Source organism: Loxodonta africana, chromosome 8 (genome assembly GCF_030014295.1).
Source record: "Loxodonta africana isolate mLoxAfr1 chromosome 8, mLoxAfr1.hap2, whole genome shotgun sequence".
NCBI lineage: Eukaryota > Metazoa > Chordata > Mammalia > Proboscidea > Elephantidae > Loxodonta > Loxodonta africana.
Genome location: NC_087349.1, coordinates 9885412 through 9904108, shown reverse-complemented (window position 1 = coordinate 9904108; position 18697 = coordinate 9885412). Strand labels below are relative to the sequence as shown.

The following is an 18697-nucleotide window of genomic DNA, read 5'->3' as shown; positions in this document are numbered from 1 at the left end:
ATCCTACAGGCTAGAGAAACAGCGAGGTAAATCACAGGCCACCTGTGATTCAAACTTAAATTGTGCTTCTCCCCTGCAACCAGCCTGGCTAGGATCCTGTATAAAACCTATTAAATATTATCACTTAAACACAAGCCAGGCAATGAGCAGGAAGTGTGCTAAATTAGTGTGATTCAGTGCCTTCTAATGCTTTTGACTCTCTCTCAGCCACACACAATTCAGGCACATTTCATGATCCTTAATCAAAAAGCCCAGCCCCGATGTCGCCAGAGGCTGGGTGACAGTTGTGGGTACTGCCTGTGGGCCTGGTACAGAGGCAGATACAGAAACAACCAAGAGGAAAACAGTCGGAAGAGAGAACATGAGGTGAAAGGCAAGAGAAGGGACAGTTGCTGCTCATAGAGCCAAGTCCTGGGAACAGCACCTGAGGTCCCTGCATTTCAAACTTGGGGGCTGTGGCCCACATAAGAAATGGACTGTACATGGTGACCCTGTGTATCTACACATACAGAATAAAAGTTCCAGGAAACTATGCTTTGTTTAACCCTATTACTTGCAATGTACTGATTTTTTTCTACTCTCTTCTATTTCATTTGAAAAAAAAAGTGAAAAGCTGGTGGACAACAGTAATAAGGCTGAAACCTGAAGTTTGAAAAGCACTGCTTTAGATGATGGCACTTTCTAGCCAACACTTAAGTTTTCTGTGCTCAGAAGGCGTCTGCGTACCTTGGGAAGACTCGTGAGCGTAGCTGGGTCACGAAGGTTCTGGTCCCAGCCTGCACCGGTTTGGAGCCGTCGTCGGGCTCTGTGCAGTCGTGCCGGTGCCAGTTCCTCCTCTCCTTCACTGCGTTTGAGAAGACGGAAAAGAGAAGTGACTGATGGCACCGTGAGCTTGTGACATCACCAGAAATAACAACCATACATATGACACGAACAAGTTTCTAATGCATTTTTTAGTGCATTTCCAGGACAAAAGAGTCGATTCTACAGACTGTATTATAATGCCACAATTATCAGTAATGAACTTGGGAAACATACTGATGTCTGCAGCTTAGAAATGCATCTGAAAACCAGACAGCTGGATGGGTGATAAAGCGAGTCACGAAAATGTTAGTGGCAGAATCTGGTGGTGGGCTTATAGGTAGGTAAAAAAAAAAGCTGTAAAATCCTTCCAAGTTCTCCTGCACGTTTGCACATTTCCATGACAAAACAGCATGGGGGGGAACAACTCTGATACTAAGTTATTTCAATCCTTCAACTTACAAAGATCATAAGAATAAAATCCTACTGGATCCTCCTAAGGATAAGTCACTGGAAATAATCAACATGGGTGGGAAACAGGCTTGTTCATACGTAAGGGTCTAAGACAAAGTTTTCAAAGTGTCTCAGCATGAAAGTGCGTAAGTCCCATTTTTAAAGAATGTCACTAGAAAAACAGAATCACCAAGCAATCTTGCTAGAGCTTTTCAGGTCTTTAAAAAAAAAAAAAAAAGAACCAGAGAAAATTGTAAACTAAATGATGATTTTGGAGCACCCACTAAGGCATTTTACATGACTTCTCTCATTTGAAACTACTTCTAAAATTCAAGCTTATTTCATGCTAGGCTTTTTTTCTGCATCTATAGATTATTTTCACCTGGGATCACAATGTTTCTCCTCCTTGCATTTCTTATTATATCACGAGGCTTTCCCCTGGTTAAATCCTCAAAAGCAATTTAAAGGCAGCCTAGAATTTCAGATGTGGGTACACCGTATTATAATCATTTTTTGAGTCTTAAAGCACTTAGTTCATCCTGAATCTTTCTTCAATGTGGAGATTAATATTCACATACATAAATCCGCTTCTCTAATTCCTCAGGATGAGTTCCCCAGAAATGCTGAAAGTCAGGCTATCAACATTTTTAAGGTTCTTACTACGGATTGCAAAACCGCCTGCAGCAAAGTGGTAGTACCTCTGGTTCTCGCCGTTACCGTATAAGCAGCCTATTTCAAGGCCGTCGTCAATAACAAGCATTGGCATTAAAAATAAAAACCGACTCATCTGACAGGTGAACCACGGAATTACACCGTTTTAATCTGTGTATGTGCGGAACAGCTGAACTAGCCCAGGGAACGGACTTCGGGTTCAGACTCCAGCTCCACCAAATCGCTCGGGACTGAGCTACATGCTTTTTCTGATTCCCAGGCTGAGCTGTGAGGTAACACAGGTCAAGGACTGACTTAGTGTAGTGCCTGGCGTGTAATTAGCTATCAATGACTATTATTGCCTTTTAACCATCCTGACTTACAGAAGGTTAACCGAAAGGTACAATAACCCTGTCGAGGGACAATCTAAGCAACAGCTGACTGGATTTCTACAGGAAGGAGCCCAGCCCCTTTGGAAGGGATATTTCAGTCACGGTCATAGGAAAAGGAGAGGACACTTTGTGTTTGGATCGCATGTGCCTGAGAAGCAAAGAAAATGTGTTTAAGTGTTCGGTTGTTTTTTGATACCTGCACACAAAGAGAGTTCTGAATTCCCATTAGGAGGATGAAGTCTAAATTCACCATATAAAATGGGATTATGCTGGGTAGGGAGCCCTGGTAGAGCACTGATTAAAAGCTTGGCTGCTAACCAAATGGTTGGCAGTTCGAATCTACCAGCCCACTCCTCGGAAACCCTATGGGGCAGTTACACTCTGTCCTATAGAGTTGCTATGAGTCGGAATCAACTCAACGGCAACATGGCGTGGCGTGGCGTGGTAAGTGGTTTATAATAAGGATTTCTGGGAACAGGAAACCCTGGGTAGCAAGCCAGAGAGGCTTAATAGCAGAAGAAAAGGCATCTAAAGGGACAACCCAAATTAGGGCTGGAGCATGAGAGGTGCCCAAGGGGCACCTCAGATCCAGATAAAACAGATGACTGAATCTCAGGTATTTCTCTATGGGTACTCAGAGCTGGGCTTCTGCCCAGAGATAGGCAACACCTGATCTTAGTTACAAGGATCAGGACAGGAAGGACCAGATAACAGGCAAGCTTCTCTCTGAAGCAGCCTGTTTCAAAGCGTAGACTGTGATCCATTATTGATTGCGAAATCAATTTAGTGAGCAGGACAAGCTTTTTAAAAAATTAAATCACATGGAAAAAATAGAAAATAGACTGCATCACATGTGGTAGAGTTTGAAATACTACATTATCCTGCCCCATAATAATCTACTTCATATTTCACAGAAATTTAATTCAAATTATTTCATTTGTGGATTATATGCTTAAAGTCTAAACTAAAACTGGTACAAATTTTACTGCTGTTTCCTTTGAGATAACAATCCAATACTATTTACTTCCGCTAAGAATTTCACTTAGTCAACAACCATCTCAAATTATATAATACATACTTCAGTGCTACTCTGTGTAAGATTCTTTACAAATGTTTACAACAATAAATTAGCCAATTAGACATGCAACAATTTTAACAACTTCCTAACCTCAGATTTTATACTGTGGAACTAACAAAATAGATCAGCTGTCCTTTATAAGGAAATATTTTAATATTCTTATAGCTTAAATTCTAAATCTCTTAAAAGGAAATTAAGTTATTAATGTTACTAGCAAAACAGGTGAGCAGTCAATTGCTAGTAAGTCTCTTTTAAAAAAGTATTTGCCAATAACCTCAGAACAAAATTTCTATTTTAAAAAAAAGCACTAGAAATAAGAGCTGCAACTCAAAGTAAAGAAGGTATGCAGTTCCCTACATCTGACCCAAGGGGGCGTCGAGTTACACCCAGCAAAGGCTCCATCCAGCTCTAACATGGCTAAGTCTACAGTTTTGAGTTTTGTGAACACAAAAGTGTTAGTTGGCAGTCTAAAACTTTAAGAAAAGAAATAATTGTAACACAATCCAAAGCCTTTTAAATATTTTCTCTGCTCTCAGGGTTGAAAAACTGACAATTAATACTTCAATTTACTCTTCTGGAGAAAAAAAAAAACGTCTCCATTGAGTTGATCCTGACTCACGGAGACCCCACTTGGCTGTAATCTTCATGGCAGATCACCAGGCCTTTCTTCCGTGGTACTGCTGGGTGGATCTGAACCACCAACCTTTAGGTTAGTAGTCCAATGCAAACCACTTGTGCCATTCAGGGTTATCATTATTACTCTGAAGCATACGTAAAAGCCTAGAAATAAATGCCATCTTCTCTGTGCTGTTTCAGCCCCTGACTGACACAGATCTATTCCTGGTGAAGGTTACTGGCACACCTGGGAGGATGCTGAGGCCACTGCTGGCTCCCACCCTCTCAGGAAAAAGAGTGCGGTAAGGGGCTTAGTCTGGCCTTGTCCTCTTGGCCTCCACCTTCCTAGGGACGGCACCAAGAGGGGCTTCAGGTGCAGCAGGTGACTGGGTGCGATTTCCTGGCCATATTCAATATGACAACAAAATCCAGAAAACAGTATTTTAGCTGATCAACGTGCTAATTTTCTCCTAAAAATATAATGCATATGTGTGCATTAAAGTCTTATTCTATACACTGCCCAAAAATAGTACTGAAAGATCTTTTTTGTTTGTCTGTTTAATTTATGAAGAGATACAAACAGCTGAAGTTAAGTTTTCACAACCAGAAAAGTTCGTTACCCCATTTCTCACATTGCAAGCTTTGAAAATATGTACTTGTTTGGGGACTTTGCTCTGGTTATTAAGAATGATGGTATTTTAATCTTTCGACCTTTTAAAAATTTTAGATAAAAAAATGCTTTCTAAATATCCTCAGTAATATCTTCCCTATAGTTCTTGGTGGGTGTAAATATAATTAGTGTACCGTTAAAACGTCATCATGCATTCGTTAAATTCTAAACTTCAATTTTATTTATGCTTCTAGTACTTACTCAAGGAGGGGCCATGGAGAACTGCGCAGTTGGGACAGTGATACAGGTCAATGTCAAAAGCGTAATGTTCTTCTACTCCAACACAGCTAAGATGAAGGGAAAAAAATGTCAGTATGTCAATAAGTTGAAAATCTTACCAGGCTGGCTGGGATTTAGCTGAGACATGTACAACAACCTCACCAACAATTCTGCAGAGTATAGAAACATACGCAAGGACAAAATTTATCCTCTTCCCTGCACACCTGGTAACCATATTCTACGGGGGAGAACATGCCCAAATACATGGGAAGTGACTCACTGACAGAGCAGTAGAGACATCAGAAGTAAAGCGGTTATGAGCCATGGGACCCGCAACCGCTGTGTAAATGCCACCTGGCTTTAAAATGCCACCGGGAGGCGGTCAGTAAATCTGGGTAAAGGCACTGACGTGGTGAGAACACTGAGTCCTAACAGTTCTGCTTTGGGTCTCACAGCCCCAGTTAACCAGTTAAATTCGTTTGAAGTGCCATGCCTGGAATATTCCACTCATGAAGTCCAATACAAAGAGGAAGGTCTCTGACCCTCTCTGAGAACTGAGACAGGCCACCCCTTCCGCCCAGAGAGCACTGGGCAAAGAACCAGACAGAACTACGGCACAATTTCTAAGAGAGAAACATAACTCAGTTGAGAGGTGTACCCATCAAGTGGAATATGGGTCAAATTATCCAGGATGCAGCAGGGAAAAACAAAGGGATGGAAAATACAGATAAGAAGGCAAGAGCCATAAATCATAAAATGAGAAACTATAACATGCATTTAATCAGTCCCAGGAAGTAAGGAGAGAAATAGGCAGAAGCAATATAATGAGGGCATAAAAAGACATTCCAGAAATAATGAAAGACACTGATCCAGATTCAAGAAACTCAACAAATCCCAAGGAGGATAAATAAAAAGAAATCTACACCTAATCGCCTCACAGTGAAACTGCAGAAAACAAAAGACAGAAAATTCTTAAAGCAGGAAGATGAAAACACACAGATTTCTTGCGAAGATGAGAGACTTCTCAAAACAACGGAAGCTGGAACACATTAGAATACTTTCAATGTGCTTCAAGAAAATATCTGCTAACCTAGAGTCAATAGTCAGGTAAAATGTTTCAAGTAGGGCAAATAAATAAAATTTTAAAAGTATTTATAGACAAAGGAGACTTGTGACACAGTGGTTAAGCTTTCGGATGCTAGCCGAAAGGTCAGCAGATCAAATCCACCAGCCACTCCATGGGAGAAAAGACCTGGCAACCTGCTCCTATACAGATTGCAGCCTAGGAAACTCTATTCTGTCCTATAGGGTCGCTATGACTCAGAATTGACTCGAAGGCAATGGGTGTGGGTATTTGTAAACAACTGAACACTGAGGAGCTAGCCTCCAGCTAAGCCACAGCAAAAGAAACATCAAAGGATGTACACTTCCCATCCCCTATCGGCTATTTCTTTATCCAACATTTCACATTTACAACGATAGTAAAAAATCTACTATCTGATTTGCACATTAACAAAGTCCGGCAGTAATGAATGCTGTTGAGATGCAAGATGAGAGTAACGCTGGCTGTGAGGACTAAGGTTATGTGTCAACTTGGCTGGGCCATGATTCTCAGTGGTTTGGCAGTTATCTAATGATGCAATTTTGCAATTATGTAATGATGCAGTCATCCTCCATTTTTTTAATCTGATGTGGTCATCCTCCATTTTTGCCTAATGCTGATTTCCCATAACGACCTGGTCTTTGGAACCTAACCATGTTGATAAGTGAAGAGAGGGTGTGCCTCTGAAGGACAGTGATCATAGAGAGGTCTGGATGCAAGAAAAAATAAAAAGCTAAGGAAGCTATGAACGTGGGCAAATGTGCACGAACACTGACTACACAACACAAAATGTCACGTGGGATTTAAAATATGTAAAGAACTAACATACACAGCAACAGCAGTACTCACATCAGAAGAGGACAAAGAAGTTACTGGAGAGGCAAGGTAATGATTAAGATTGCAAAAAAACCAAAACCAAACCCAGTGCCCTCGAGTCGATTCCAACTCATAGCGACCCTATAGGACAGAGTAGAGCTGCCCCATAGAGTTTCCAAGAAGCACCTGGTGGATTCGAACTGCCAACCCTTTGGTCAGCAGCCGTAGCACTTAACCACTATGCTACCAGGGTTTCCATTAGACTTTGGTAAATTGAAGGTGCATATTGTAATTTCTTGGGAGATAACTAAAAGAAGAGAAACGGAGAGTATGACTTCCAAACTAGTAAAGAAAAAAAATGTTTACATAAAAAAAATCAATTCCAAAAAAGGTGAAGAAAAAAAGAAACAGAACAAACGATGGGAGATATGAATTCAAATGCATTAGTAATTATATGCCAATGGCTAAGTGCTCCTGTTAAAGACATGGGTTATCCAGCTAGATTTAAACCTTGCAAACCAACAGCATGCTGTTTACAGGAGACACCCATGAAACGTAAGGATACAGCACGATTGAAAGTAAAAGGACGGGAAAATAAGTAGCATGCAAATGGCAGTCAAAAGAAAACATATCTGTATCAATACTAAGCAACATAGAATTTTTAAAGCAAAAAGTTTAACGAGATAAATATAGTCACTTCATAACGATAAAAGTTTCAGTTCACCAGGAGGATATCAAAGGAGTGATTGTAATGGGAGATTCTGACAGTAACTGATAAAACGTGCAGGCAAAATCCATGAAATGTATAAGACTGGAGTGACAGGATTAAAAAACATGGCCCAATGGACATTTATGGAATACTATGCCCCCACATCTGTAGAACACACATCCCTTTCCGTTATATGCAGACCGTTCATACCAAGTGACTGGGCCACAGCCATGTTTTGAATGCCTAAAATCATAAAGAGCACATTCTCTGATCTAGTTCCACTAAGCTGGAAATCAATAACCAAAAACAAAGTGAAAATCCTCATATTTTTGGAGATTAAGAAATATAAACTTCTAAATAACTCATGGGTCAAAGAATAAGTGATAACGAAAATCTGAAAATTATGAAACTATTCTGTAATAAAAACTTGTGGGATACGGAATTTGTAAATGGAAATGCATAGCTTTAAATGTATATATTATTTAAAAAAAAAAAGAAACTGGAAATTACTGAGCTAACCATCTGCAAAATCTTAAAAAGGAAGATAGAAGGAAAAATACAAGAGCAGAAAATCGATGGTGTAAAAAACAAAGACATGATAGAGCATCAAAGCCAAAACCGATCCTTTGAGAAGGCTTATAAAATTGGTAAATATCCAGTAAGATCAAGAGACAAGGCAGAAAGTACCAATATTAGGAATTGAAAAATAGATTTAACTATAGATCACATGGACAACAAATATATTACCAACGGTTCTGTGTTAAGAGATTAGAAAATGTAGATAAAATGGACAAACTTGAATTATGAAGAAATAGAATACCTGAATAAGTCCCACAACTACTACCAAGTGAGACCTTTCCAAAAAAAAAAAACCTGCAGGCTCAAACAGCCTGACAAGCAAGTTCTATAAAATATTCAAAGAATAAATAATTCCAATTTTACATAAATTTTCTCCAGAGAATGGGAGAAAAGGGCTTACTCCCCAGTTTGTCTGAGTACAGCATGACCTTGATACTGTAACACAGAAAGGGTGCAAGAAAGGAAAATGATAGGCCGAATCTCATGTAGAAGCAAAGATGCAAATATCAAGTCGGGTCTACCCAAGGTGTGCAAGGTTGTTTTAACACACATACAAAAATTAATCCATAAAATTTGCCACATTAATAGAGTAAAAGAAAAAAATCATATGACTGTTTTAAAAAATACAGAACGAGTATTTGATAAAAGTCAACATCTACTTATGATTATAGGGTATCAGTCAGAGCTGACTTGATGGCAACCAGAAAGAGTAACAAACAAGAACTTCCAAGCAAATCAGAAACATGAGGAAACTTCCATAAGTTTGTAAAAGGCATTTCTAGGCATTTCCATGCAAATAACGTGAAAGCCGTCGTTTTGCGATTAAGAACAAGACAGGAATCCCTGATGCTGCCACTTGCAGTCAACACTGTGTGGAGGATAGAGCTAGTGTACTAAAATAAGAAAAAGAATGAAAAGGTAGAGGTATTAGAAAAGAAAAAAGCAAAGCTATTATAAGAATTGATAAAAAGATACGCTGGTAGATGCAAAATCAGTACATAAAAATATTTCCATATACCAGCAATATAAAGCTAAAAAATGAATTACAGTGCTAACTGTGAGAGCCAGATTGCAACAGGACTGCCTTGTTTTTCTGGGTCTTGCAAGTTTTCCGCCTTTGACATCACTATTAGTGGAAAATATTTGAGTTTTCTTTCGCTGACAGGTTTCCGCCTTACACAGGTTCCAGCTTCCACAGATTTTACTGTCCATCAATTCTCCTCAAAGTGATCTATAGATTCAATTTAATCTCAATCAAAACCTATGGACCTGATGAGCTGATTCTAAAATTGTGGACAAAGGGCCAAGAATATGCAAATCATTCTTGAAAAGAACAAAAGCTCTACCAGGCAGCAAGACTTACTGGAACACTATCGGAATGCAGGTAGTAGGAGCAGGAGCAAGAGCCTGACACAGACCCCAGCATGCAGCAATACACGTAACACAGGAGGCCCTGAGCAGCACTCGGCAGGGATGGGCTTTTCAATGAAAGGTGCGGAGACACCTGTTACAGATGTGTATGGAAAAAAGTGAAACTGGGCAACTCCCTCACAACACAAAAGGTTGGCAGTTCAAATCCACCAGCCACTCCCTGGGAACTCTGTGGGGCAGTTGTACTCTGTCATACGTGGTCACTATGAGTCAGAATCGATTCCATGGCAACGGGGTTGGTTATTCTGTGGTAGGAAGGATTTTCTTAATCAAAACACAAAAAAGTACTATCCATGAGGGAAAACACTGATTCTTCAATCGTAATAAAATAACTTCTATTCATTAAACTATAAAAAGCGAGATGATAATTTTCAGCTATGACATCTCCAACCAGCGCCTGATCTCTAAAATCTATACGATTCTGTCAAAACTCAACCACAAAAAGACAAACAACCCAATCAAGAAGTGGGCAAAGGATATGAACACGCACTTCACTAAAGAAGATATCAGGCAGCTAACAGATACATGAGAAAATGCTCTCAATCATTAGCCATTAGAGAAATGCAAATTAAAACTACAATGAGATTCCATCTCACTCCAACAAGGCTGGCATTAATCCAAAAAACACAAAATAATAAATGTTGGAGAGGCTGCGGAGAGATTGGAACTCTTATACACTGCTGGTGGGAATGTAAAATGGTACAACCACTTTGGAAATCTATCTGGCGTTATCTTAAACAGTTAGAAATAGAACTACCATACAACCCAGAAATCCCATTCCTCGGAATATACCCTAGAGAAATAAGAGCCTTCACACAAACAGGTATATGCACACCCATGTTTATTGCAGCTCTGTTTACAACAGCAAAAAACTGGAAGCAACCAAGGTGTCCATCAACGGATGAATGGTTAAATAAATTGTGGTATATTCACACAATGGAATACTATGCATCGATAAAGAACAGTGACGAATCTGTGAAACATTTCATAACGTGGAGGAACCTGGAAGGCATTATGCTGAGCTAAATGAGTCAGAGGCAAAAGGACAAATATTGTATAAGACCACTATTATAAGATCTTGAGAAACAGTATAAACTGAGAAGAACACATACTTTTGTGGTTATGAGGGAGGGAGGGAGGCAGGGTGGGAGAGGGTTTTTTACTGATTAGTTAGTAGATAAGAACTGCTTTAGGTGAAGGGAAGGACAATACTCAATACATGGAAGGTCAGCTCAATTGGACTGGACCAAAAGCAAAGAAGTTTCCGGGATAAACTGAATGCTTCAAAGGTCAGCGGAGCAAGAGCCGGGGCTTGGGGACCATGCTTTAAGGGGACTTCTAAGTCAATTGGCAAAATAATTTTATTATGAAAACATTCTGCATCCCACTTTGAAATGTGGCGTCTGGGGTCTTAAATGCTAACAAGCGGCCATCTAAGATGCATCAATTGGTCTCAACCCACCTGGATCAAAGGAGAATCAAGAACACCAAGGTCACACGATAACTAAGAGCCCAAGAGACAGAAAGGGCCACATGAACCAGAGACCTACATCATCCTGAGACCAGAAGAACTAGTTGGTATCTGGCCACAACCGATGACCGCCCTGACAGGGAGCACAACAGAGAACCCCTGAGGGAGCAGGAGATCAGTGGGATGCGGACCCCAAATTCTCACAAAAAGACCATACTTAATGGTCTGACTGAGACTAGAGGAATCCTGGCGGTCATGGTCCCCAAACCTTCTGTTGGCCTAGGACAGGAACCATTCCCGAAGACAACTCATCAGACATAAAAGGGACTGGACAGTGGGGAGGAGAGAGATGCTGATGAGGAGTGAGCTATTTGTATCAGGTGGACACTTGAGACTGTGTTGGCATCTCCTGTCTGGAGGGGGGATGGGAGGATAGAGAGAGTTGGAAGCTGGCAAAATTGTCACCAAAGGAGAGACTGGAAGGGCTGACTCATTAGGGGGAGAGCAAGTGGGAGTACGGAGTAAGGTGTATATAAACTTATACGTGACAGTTTGACTTGATTTGTAAACGTTCACTTTTATTAATAAAAGTTAATAAAAAAAAAAAAAAAGCGAGATGCTAAGCCCGATTGGGAGAAGGGCACCAAAGGAATCTTATCCAGAATATAATAAATTCCTACAAATCAATAAGAAAAATAAACTCAATAGAAAAATGGACAAAAGACTTGAAGAGGTACATTGCAAAAGGAAATCCAAATGGCTAATAAACACATGAAAAGGTGTACAACCTCATAAATAATGAGGGAACGATACATTAAATCCACAGTAAGATACCACAATATACCCATCAGCTTGGCTAAAATGAAAAAGCCTTCAACAATGCCAAGTGCTGAAGCTGGCGTGGAGCAAGGCGACCGTCACATGCTGCTAGCTGCAGTAAAATTGGGGACAGCCACTTTGGAAAACAGTTTTGCATCAAAGCTGCAGAATCACATATCCCATGGCCAAGTAATTCCTTTCAAGTAAATGTATCTTAGAGAAGTCTGTGCACCTGTGTGATGGGAAACCTACCTATGAGGTTTACAATTAACTTTACCTGAAGAATTTATCTCGGGGCTGGAGGTTGAGTCCAGCCATATGACTCAATCCATGACTACGTATTAGAACCCCAATATAAAAGTTCTGGGTACTGAAGCTCCAGGGATTTCCTGGTTGGTGACAGACGTCAATGTAGAAGGGAGGGTAGTGGATCCCTTTTTCGGACATGGAAGCTCTGCCCTGGGAACCCTCCCAGCCCTTGCCCTATGTGTCTCTTCGTTGGTATCTTTTTTGCTATAATAAAACTGTAAACATAACTTAGGCTTAGAGATCCCACTCTCACCTGAGAACCCCGATTCCATCTGCTACTATCAGGTCTTTGAGAATCTGAGCGGAGACTGTTACAATCAAAACAAAAGAATAAAGACCAACTAGATGTCGAAAACAACATGGCACTACCGTTTGAATATTCAATTTATGTAAACTGTATCAACTGAAATTCACTTTTGAGCAGAACTGAAATTCACTTTGTCTAATCTAGATTTACTTCGTTTCTTTTTAATTGAAAGAATACATATCTTCAATGCAACAAAATCTTCTGCAGAATTTTCTATTTATGTACAATTTCCTGGGTACGTAGGTTTTTATAAGGTTCTCAAAAAGGTTTCTATAGTCCAGAAGAGGTTAGGAATTATCTGATGGAGGGCTCACATTTCCCTATTTCAGAAATAAGCCTTCACATTTACAGCTAATTGATATTTGACAAGGCTACGAAGACCCTTCAATGGGGAAAGAACAGTCTTTTCAACAAAAAACGCTCAGACAGTACAAATGCCAAAGAATGAATCTGTGCCCTTACCTCATACCATATATGCAAATTAACTCAAATGGATCATAGAACTAAATGTAAGAGCTAAAAGCATAAAACTCCTAAAATGGAGTACACAGGACTAAATCTCCACGACCTTCTATCAGGCAGTGGTTTCTTAAATGACACCAAAAGCACAAGGAACAGAAGAAAAAAACAGATAAATGAGACTTTATCAAAATGTAAAACTTTAGTGCTTCAAAGGATTTCATCAGGAAAGTGAGAAGACAACCCACAGAATGGGAGAAAATTTTTGCAAATCCTCTATCTGATAAGGGACTTACACCTAGGATACACAAAGAACTCTTATTACTCAACAATAAAAAGACAAATAACCCAATTAAAGAACGGGCAAAAGATGCAAACAGATATAATTTGGCAATGACAGCAGAAATAATAAAAAATACATGAGTGGTTACATATAAAAAAAAAAAAACCTCCGCTGCTGTCAAGTCAACCTGACTCATAGTGACCGTATAGGACAGAGTAGGACTGTTGCATAGGGCTTCCAAGGAGTGCCTGGTGGATTCGAACTGTCGATCTTTTGGTTAGCAGCTGAACTCTTAACCACTACGCCACAAGGGTGTTTACGTGTGTATACATGTATGCGTACATAGGTGTATCTGTAGGCAGAGATACAAACATGTCTGCGTGTGGCATACATATATTCATATACATACTAAAGCACACAGGGGACACAGTCACCGTTACCGCCCAGACATAACAAAACACCTCGCAGGACTGCTTTACTGGGTGTGAAGGCTTAAGACCATAGCTTTGTAGGACAACTTGGTCAATTGGCACAACACAGTCTATAAAGTTTATGTTCTAAATCTAAGTATGGTAAGTAGCATCTGGGGTCTTAAAGGTTTGTGAGCAGCCATTTAAAATATAACTGTTGGTCTCTATTCATCTGGAGCAAAAGAGAAAGAAGGAAACCAAAGAGGAATCTAGTCTATAGGACTTACTACCTACACGAGCCACAACCTCATCTATCCAGACACCAGAAGAACTAGACGGTGACTGGCTACTGATGATTCTGACCTGGGCCACAACAGATGGCCCCGGAGAGATGGGAGAAAATTGTAGAACAAAACTGTAGTTCCTATTTTAAAAAAAAGGCCAGACTTACCGGACCCGTAGAGACTAGAGGAATGCCCGAGACTACCACCCTGAGATAAACCCTTTAAACTATGAACTGAAACTATTCCCAGACGTCACCTTTTAGATAGCAGATTGACTCATAAAATAAACAAATATCACCCATGAGTACTGTGCTCCTTTAAAAAAAAAATCTATATGAGACCTATAATCAACATATACCCTATAGCATAGGTGAGAAGGTTGGGGGAGGGTCAGGGAAGCTAGATTAATGGAGATGGGGCAACCAGAATGGAAATATGGAGAAAGTTGACACAACGTGGAAAATGTCACCAACTACAGAAACTGTTAAATGGGAACCTAATTTGCTCTGTAAACTTTCACCAAAAGCTCAATAAAATATTTTTTAAAAACAGCTCTGAACAGACATTTCTCTGAAGAGCATATACAAATGGTCAACAGCACATGAAACGATGCTCAATGTCATTAATCATGACGTAAATGCAAGTTAAAACCACAATGAGTTATCACTTCCCACCCACTAGGCGGGCTACAGTAAAAAAAGACAATGAACAAGTGTTAGCATGGATGTGGAGAAACTGGAGCCCTACACTGCCAGTGGAAATGTAAGATGGTGCAGCCACTTCTGGCCTTAAAAAGGAACGAAGCACCAGTACATGCCACAACATGGATGACACTGAAAACATTGTATCATTATACTAAGTGAAGGAAGCCAAACCCAGAAGGCCACGTATCGTCTGATTCCATTTATATGAAATCCCTAGAACAGGCAAATCCGTAGAGACAGAAAGTAGATTAGCAGCTGTCAGGAGGTGAGGAGAAGGGAGAGTGAGGAGTGACTGCTAGTGAGTATGGAAATTTCTTTTTGAGGTGATGAAAAAATGTTCTAAAATTGCATAGTGGTGATGGTTGCATAACTCTATGAATAAACTAAAAACCACTGAAATGCATGCTTGGAAAGGGTGAATTTTATAGGCTATGAATTATATCTCAATGAAGTTATTAAAATAAAAAAGGAAGGTTCCCAGTTTTTAACTGATTGACAGCATTTTGCCAACTAAAATGGCGTTGAATTTTATAATACAAGCAAAAGAGATATGACAATAGCTGGTCAAAAGTCTTCTCCAAAGTCATAATATCCAATTTTACAACCCATCTTAATATACAGAATTCTACGGTTTTATTAGCTTTGCTCCCCAAAATTTCCTGAGCACTAATGTTTGTCAGGACACATGACCTGATGCTGGGGGTATGAGACTGAGACAAACAGACATGGTTCTTGCCTTCATGGAGCCAACAGATCTGCCAGAGGTCAGGTCTAGCGATAAAAACAACTGAAATTTAGAGGAAACAAACCAGATTCTGTGAGACAACAACCTTTCTTTCACTGCAATTGAAAGGCAGGTAAGTGTGCATGCAAATACAGGCAGGCTCTGAGACTTGATGGAAAACAGGAGAGAGTTCCGGTCTGAGGCTTCCACTTTCTCAGCTTAGTTGGTGTAGGGCAGTCAGCTGAGAGCACAAAGGGTAGAGGTGTGAGGACAGAAAGTGGACAATCCATTTCTTTCATTTCTGGAGAATGAAAGACCAAGTTTATTGCAGAAACACGGTAAGATTGCTAGGCAGGGTGGCGAGTCCTCCTGAGGTTTGTGACAAGGAACTCCAAGTGAACCCATCCTGCACAGTTAAGTGACTTTTTCCCAGCAATGAGTGCAGACCCACAGTGGCAGGGTAGGTCCACCCAGAGTTGGAGATTTTGTAGGCAAGCAAAAGGAAGGGAGTTGAGGATATCTGCAAGGGAGCTGATACAATGACGGACCACGAACTCTAAGCTGGATGAGAAGGGATACACAGGCTGGGGCAGCAATGAGAAAACACTGAGATGGATGGGTCTCCCTGCGAATCAGTGCTGCCACAGCAGGACGACTGGACAAAGTCAGCTGTGAGGAGAGGACCTCAGGCTCAAAGAGTCACTGTTTAGAATTTGAAACAGTCTGTAACCATGATGAGGTCCAAGTGTGACAACAGCAGGCGGCTAAAGGAGAGCAAAGAAAAGGTCAGCGGAGAAAGGATAATGAGCGAGAATGTGAGAGGCACCTTGATACTCAGGAGAGAGTGCAAAACCACTACTCCTTGATTCTGAAAGCCACTTCATTGGTGCTATACTCCCACCACAACAGAAACCAAGGCCACGGAAGCCTATTTGACACTTGTTCTAGAAATTCAGGAAACCCTGGTGGCGTAGTGGTTCAGTGCTATGGCTGCTAACCAAAAGATCGGCAGTTCAAATTCATCAACTGGCTAGTTATTAAAAAATTCGAAACAATTGCAAATTTGGTAAATTACTATATCTTTTCAACTAATCATAACTTAAACATAAAAATGCCACGTTCCTGAACTAAGAAGGTTATTTCGGATCTTTGAGGGGCACTAGAAGGCACGACTACACACATTGCAGTTTCTGTCTTAGAAGGAGCTTCATGTTACTCTCTATCTAGCCCATCCATTCCGCCCTCACCCACACCACGCCCCCCACCATTAAGAATATTCTAGAATCGATACAGCTCTAAGGGATGTATTACAGACACAAGCAGTGCAGAACAAAATGCCAAACTCTGAACGCAAACTTGTAAGTCACTTTCAAACCTGGCACGTGATCTCCTTCAGTTTCTCCCCCTCAATTTACAAGTTGCCACGCTTTTCCCTAACAGCAAAATGTTTGATGTTTGTTAGACGATTATGGGGGTGGGGGGTTCCTACAGGGGAAACAATGGGGGGTATCTTTCGATAGGGGTGACAACCTGACCTTTGCCAAACAGGAGACCTTTGCTCCATCTACAGGAGAACAGCCTCACTGCCATTTGGTGAGTGGAACAGTGACAACTTTAGCACTTTCTATGGTCTTAATCTTCTGAAATTAGTGCTTAGCTGGCATTTTTTTGACACCTGACGAGAATAGAACTGAATTAATGACTAACCAGAATTCCCTGGGATCTGCCAAACATTCCCTTTTTTCCTCTCTAAATAATGTTGCCATTTATATTCTCTAGACTTGGTGTTAGAAGAGTGGGTGGCCAAATTCTTTAGGATCTGTCAGTGGACTTCTTTAGATATTCCCCTTGCTTTGAATGCGCTCCCCATTCTGCACCAAGCTATCCTTCATCACCCAGGCTTCAAAGCCCAGCTCAAATGTCCCTCCTTGATGAAACTACGTGATCACCCTACAGAAGGCGCTTCAACACTTTACTGATACACATTTCCCCTGACTTATGGCCTACGATTACATTATTTTACACACTCCTTAAGTATACACAGTACCATGCACGGTGTCCCCTAAATGTGATGGACCCCAAAATTTCTGTTCATTATTAACTGTGCTGAAAACAGATACTTTGTGGTAAAGTTAAAAGCACCTTTAAAAAAAAAAAAAAATCTGTTTAGCTTGATTCTTTTATCCTAGAGGCAGAATCTGGTACAGGAACTAACAGATGGTAAAAAGGGAAAGATCTTTCAACATATAAATTAGTAGAGTTTTCATCTTTTCTTAGATGGTAAAAGGTTGCAGCCAAAAAGGCCTATTCATTTTAAGATTTCTTCAGTACAAGCTTTTAGCTTTGTACCAAAAGTTCACCTCCTCATTCAAAGCACCTAACCGCTAGATTTTCTCACTGGGGGCATTTGATGTGACCAGAGAACTGAGTATACAATCCCTGAAGCCCCACACCAGTATCAACAAAGAGAAGTGGTCTTTGAGGTAAATGAACTCTGGGAATATGTTGTTGCAAGGTGCAGTCAAGCTGGTTCTGTCTCACAGCGACAGCACAATAGAAGGAAACACTGCCTGGTCCTGCGCCATCCTCACGATCATTGCTGTGTTCCAGCCCACTGTTGCAGTTACCGTATCAATCCATTTCTTTGAGTGTCTTCCTCTTTTTCGCTGACCCCTCTACCTTACCAAGCAGGATGTCCTTCTCTAGGGACTGGTCCCTCCTGATAACATGCCATCCTTGCTTCCAAGGAGTACTCTGGCTGTACTTCTTCCAAGACTGACTTACTTGTTCTTCCAGCAATTCATGGGATATTCAATATTCACCGCCAACACCATAACACCATAATTCAAAGGCATAAATTCTTCTTCAGTCTTCCTTATTCATTGTCCAGCTTTCTCATGCACATGAGGCAACTGAAAGTATCATGGCTTGGGTCAGGTGAACCTTAGTCCTCAAAGTGACATCTTTGCTTTTCGATACTTTAAAGAGGTCTTTTGCAGCACATCTGCCCAATGCGTTGTTTCATTTCTTGAATCGCTGTTTTTATGGGTGCTGACTGGGATTCAAGTAAAATTAAATCCTTGACAACTTCGATAATTTTTCCATTTACCATGATGTTGCTTACTGGGTCCAGTTGCAAGGAATTCTGTTTTCTTTATGTTGAGGTGTAATCTATACTGAAGGCTGTACTCTTTGATGTTCATCTGTAAGTGCTTCAAGTCCTCTTCACTTTATCAAGCAAGGCTGTGTCATCTGCATATCACAGGTTCTTAAGGAGTGTTCCACTAATCCTGAATGCATGTTCTTCATACAGTCCAGCTTCTAAGATTATATGCTCACCGTACAGACTGAATGATGTTGTTGTTGGGTGCCGTCTAGTCAGTTCCAACTCAGGGTGACCCCATGCACAAC

General features: G+C 40.6%; 1 protein-coding gene across 3 annotated transcripts in view; it reads right to left on the bottom strand.

Annotated features, from left to right (window-relative positions):
• Positions 1 to 18697, bottom strand: part of KDM7A (lysine demethylase 7A) — a 78531-nt gene that overhangs the window by 34062 nt on the left and 25772 nt on the right. For 2 of the 3 annotated variants that reach the window (XM_064289649.1, XM_064289650.1), the window contains exons 2-3: positions 4862 to 4947; positions 727 to 844 (exon numbers count right to left, since the gene is read on the bottom strand). In XM_064289649.1, coding sequence (XP_064145719.1) covers positions 727 to 844; positions 4862 to 4947 — 204 coding nt within the window. Of the gene's footprint in view, positions 1 to 726; positions 845 to 4861; positions 4948 to 18697 lie in introns of those variants that run through there. The other variant, XM_064289651.1, reaches the window with a different exon arrangement.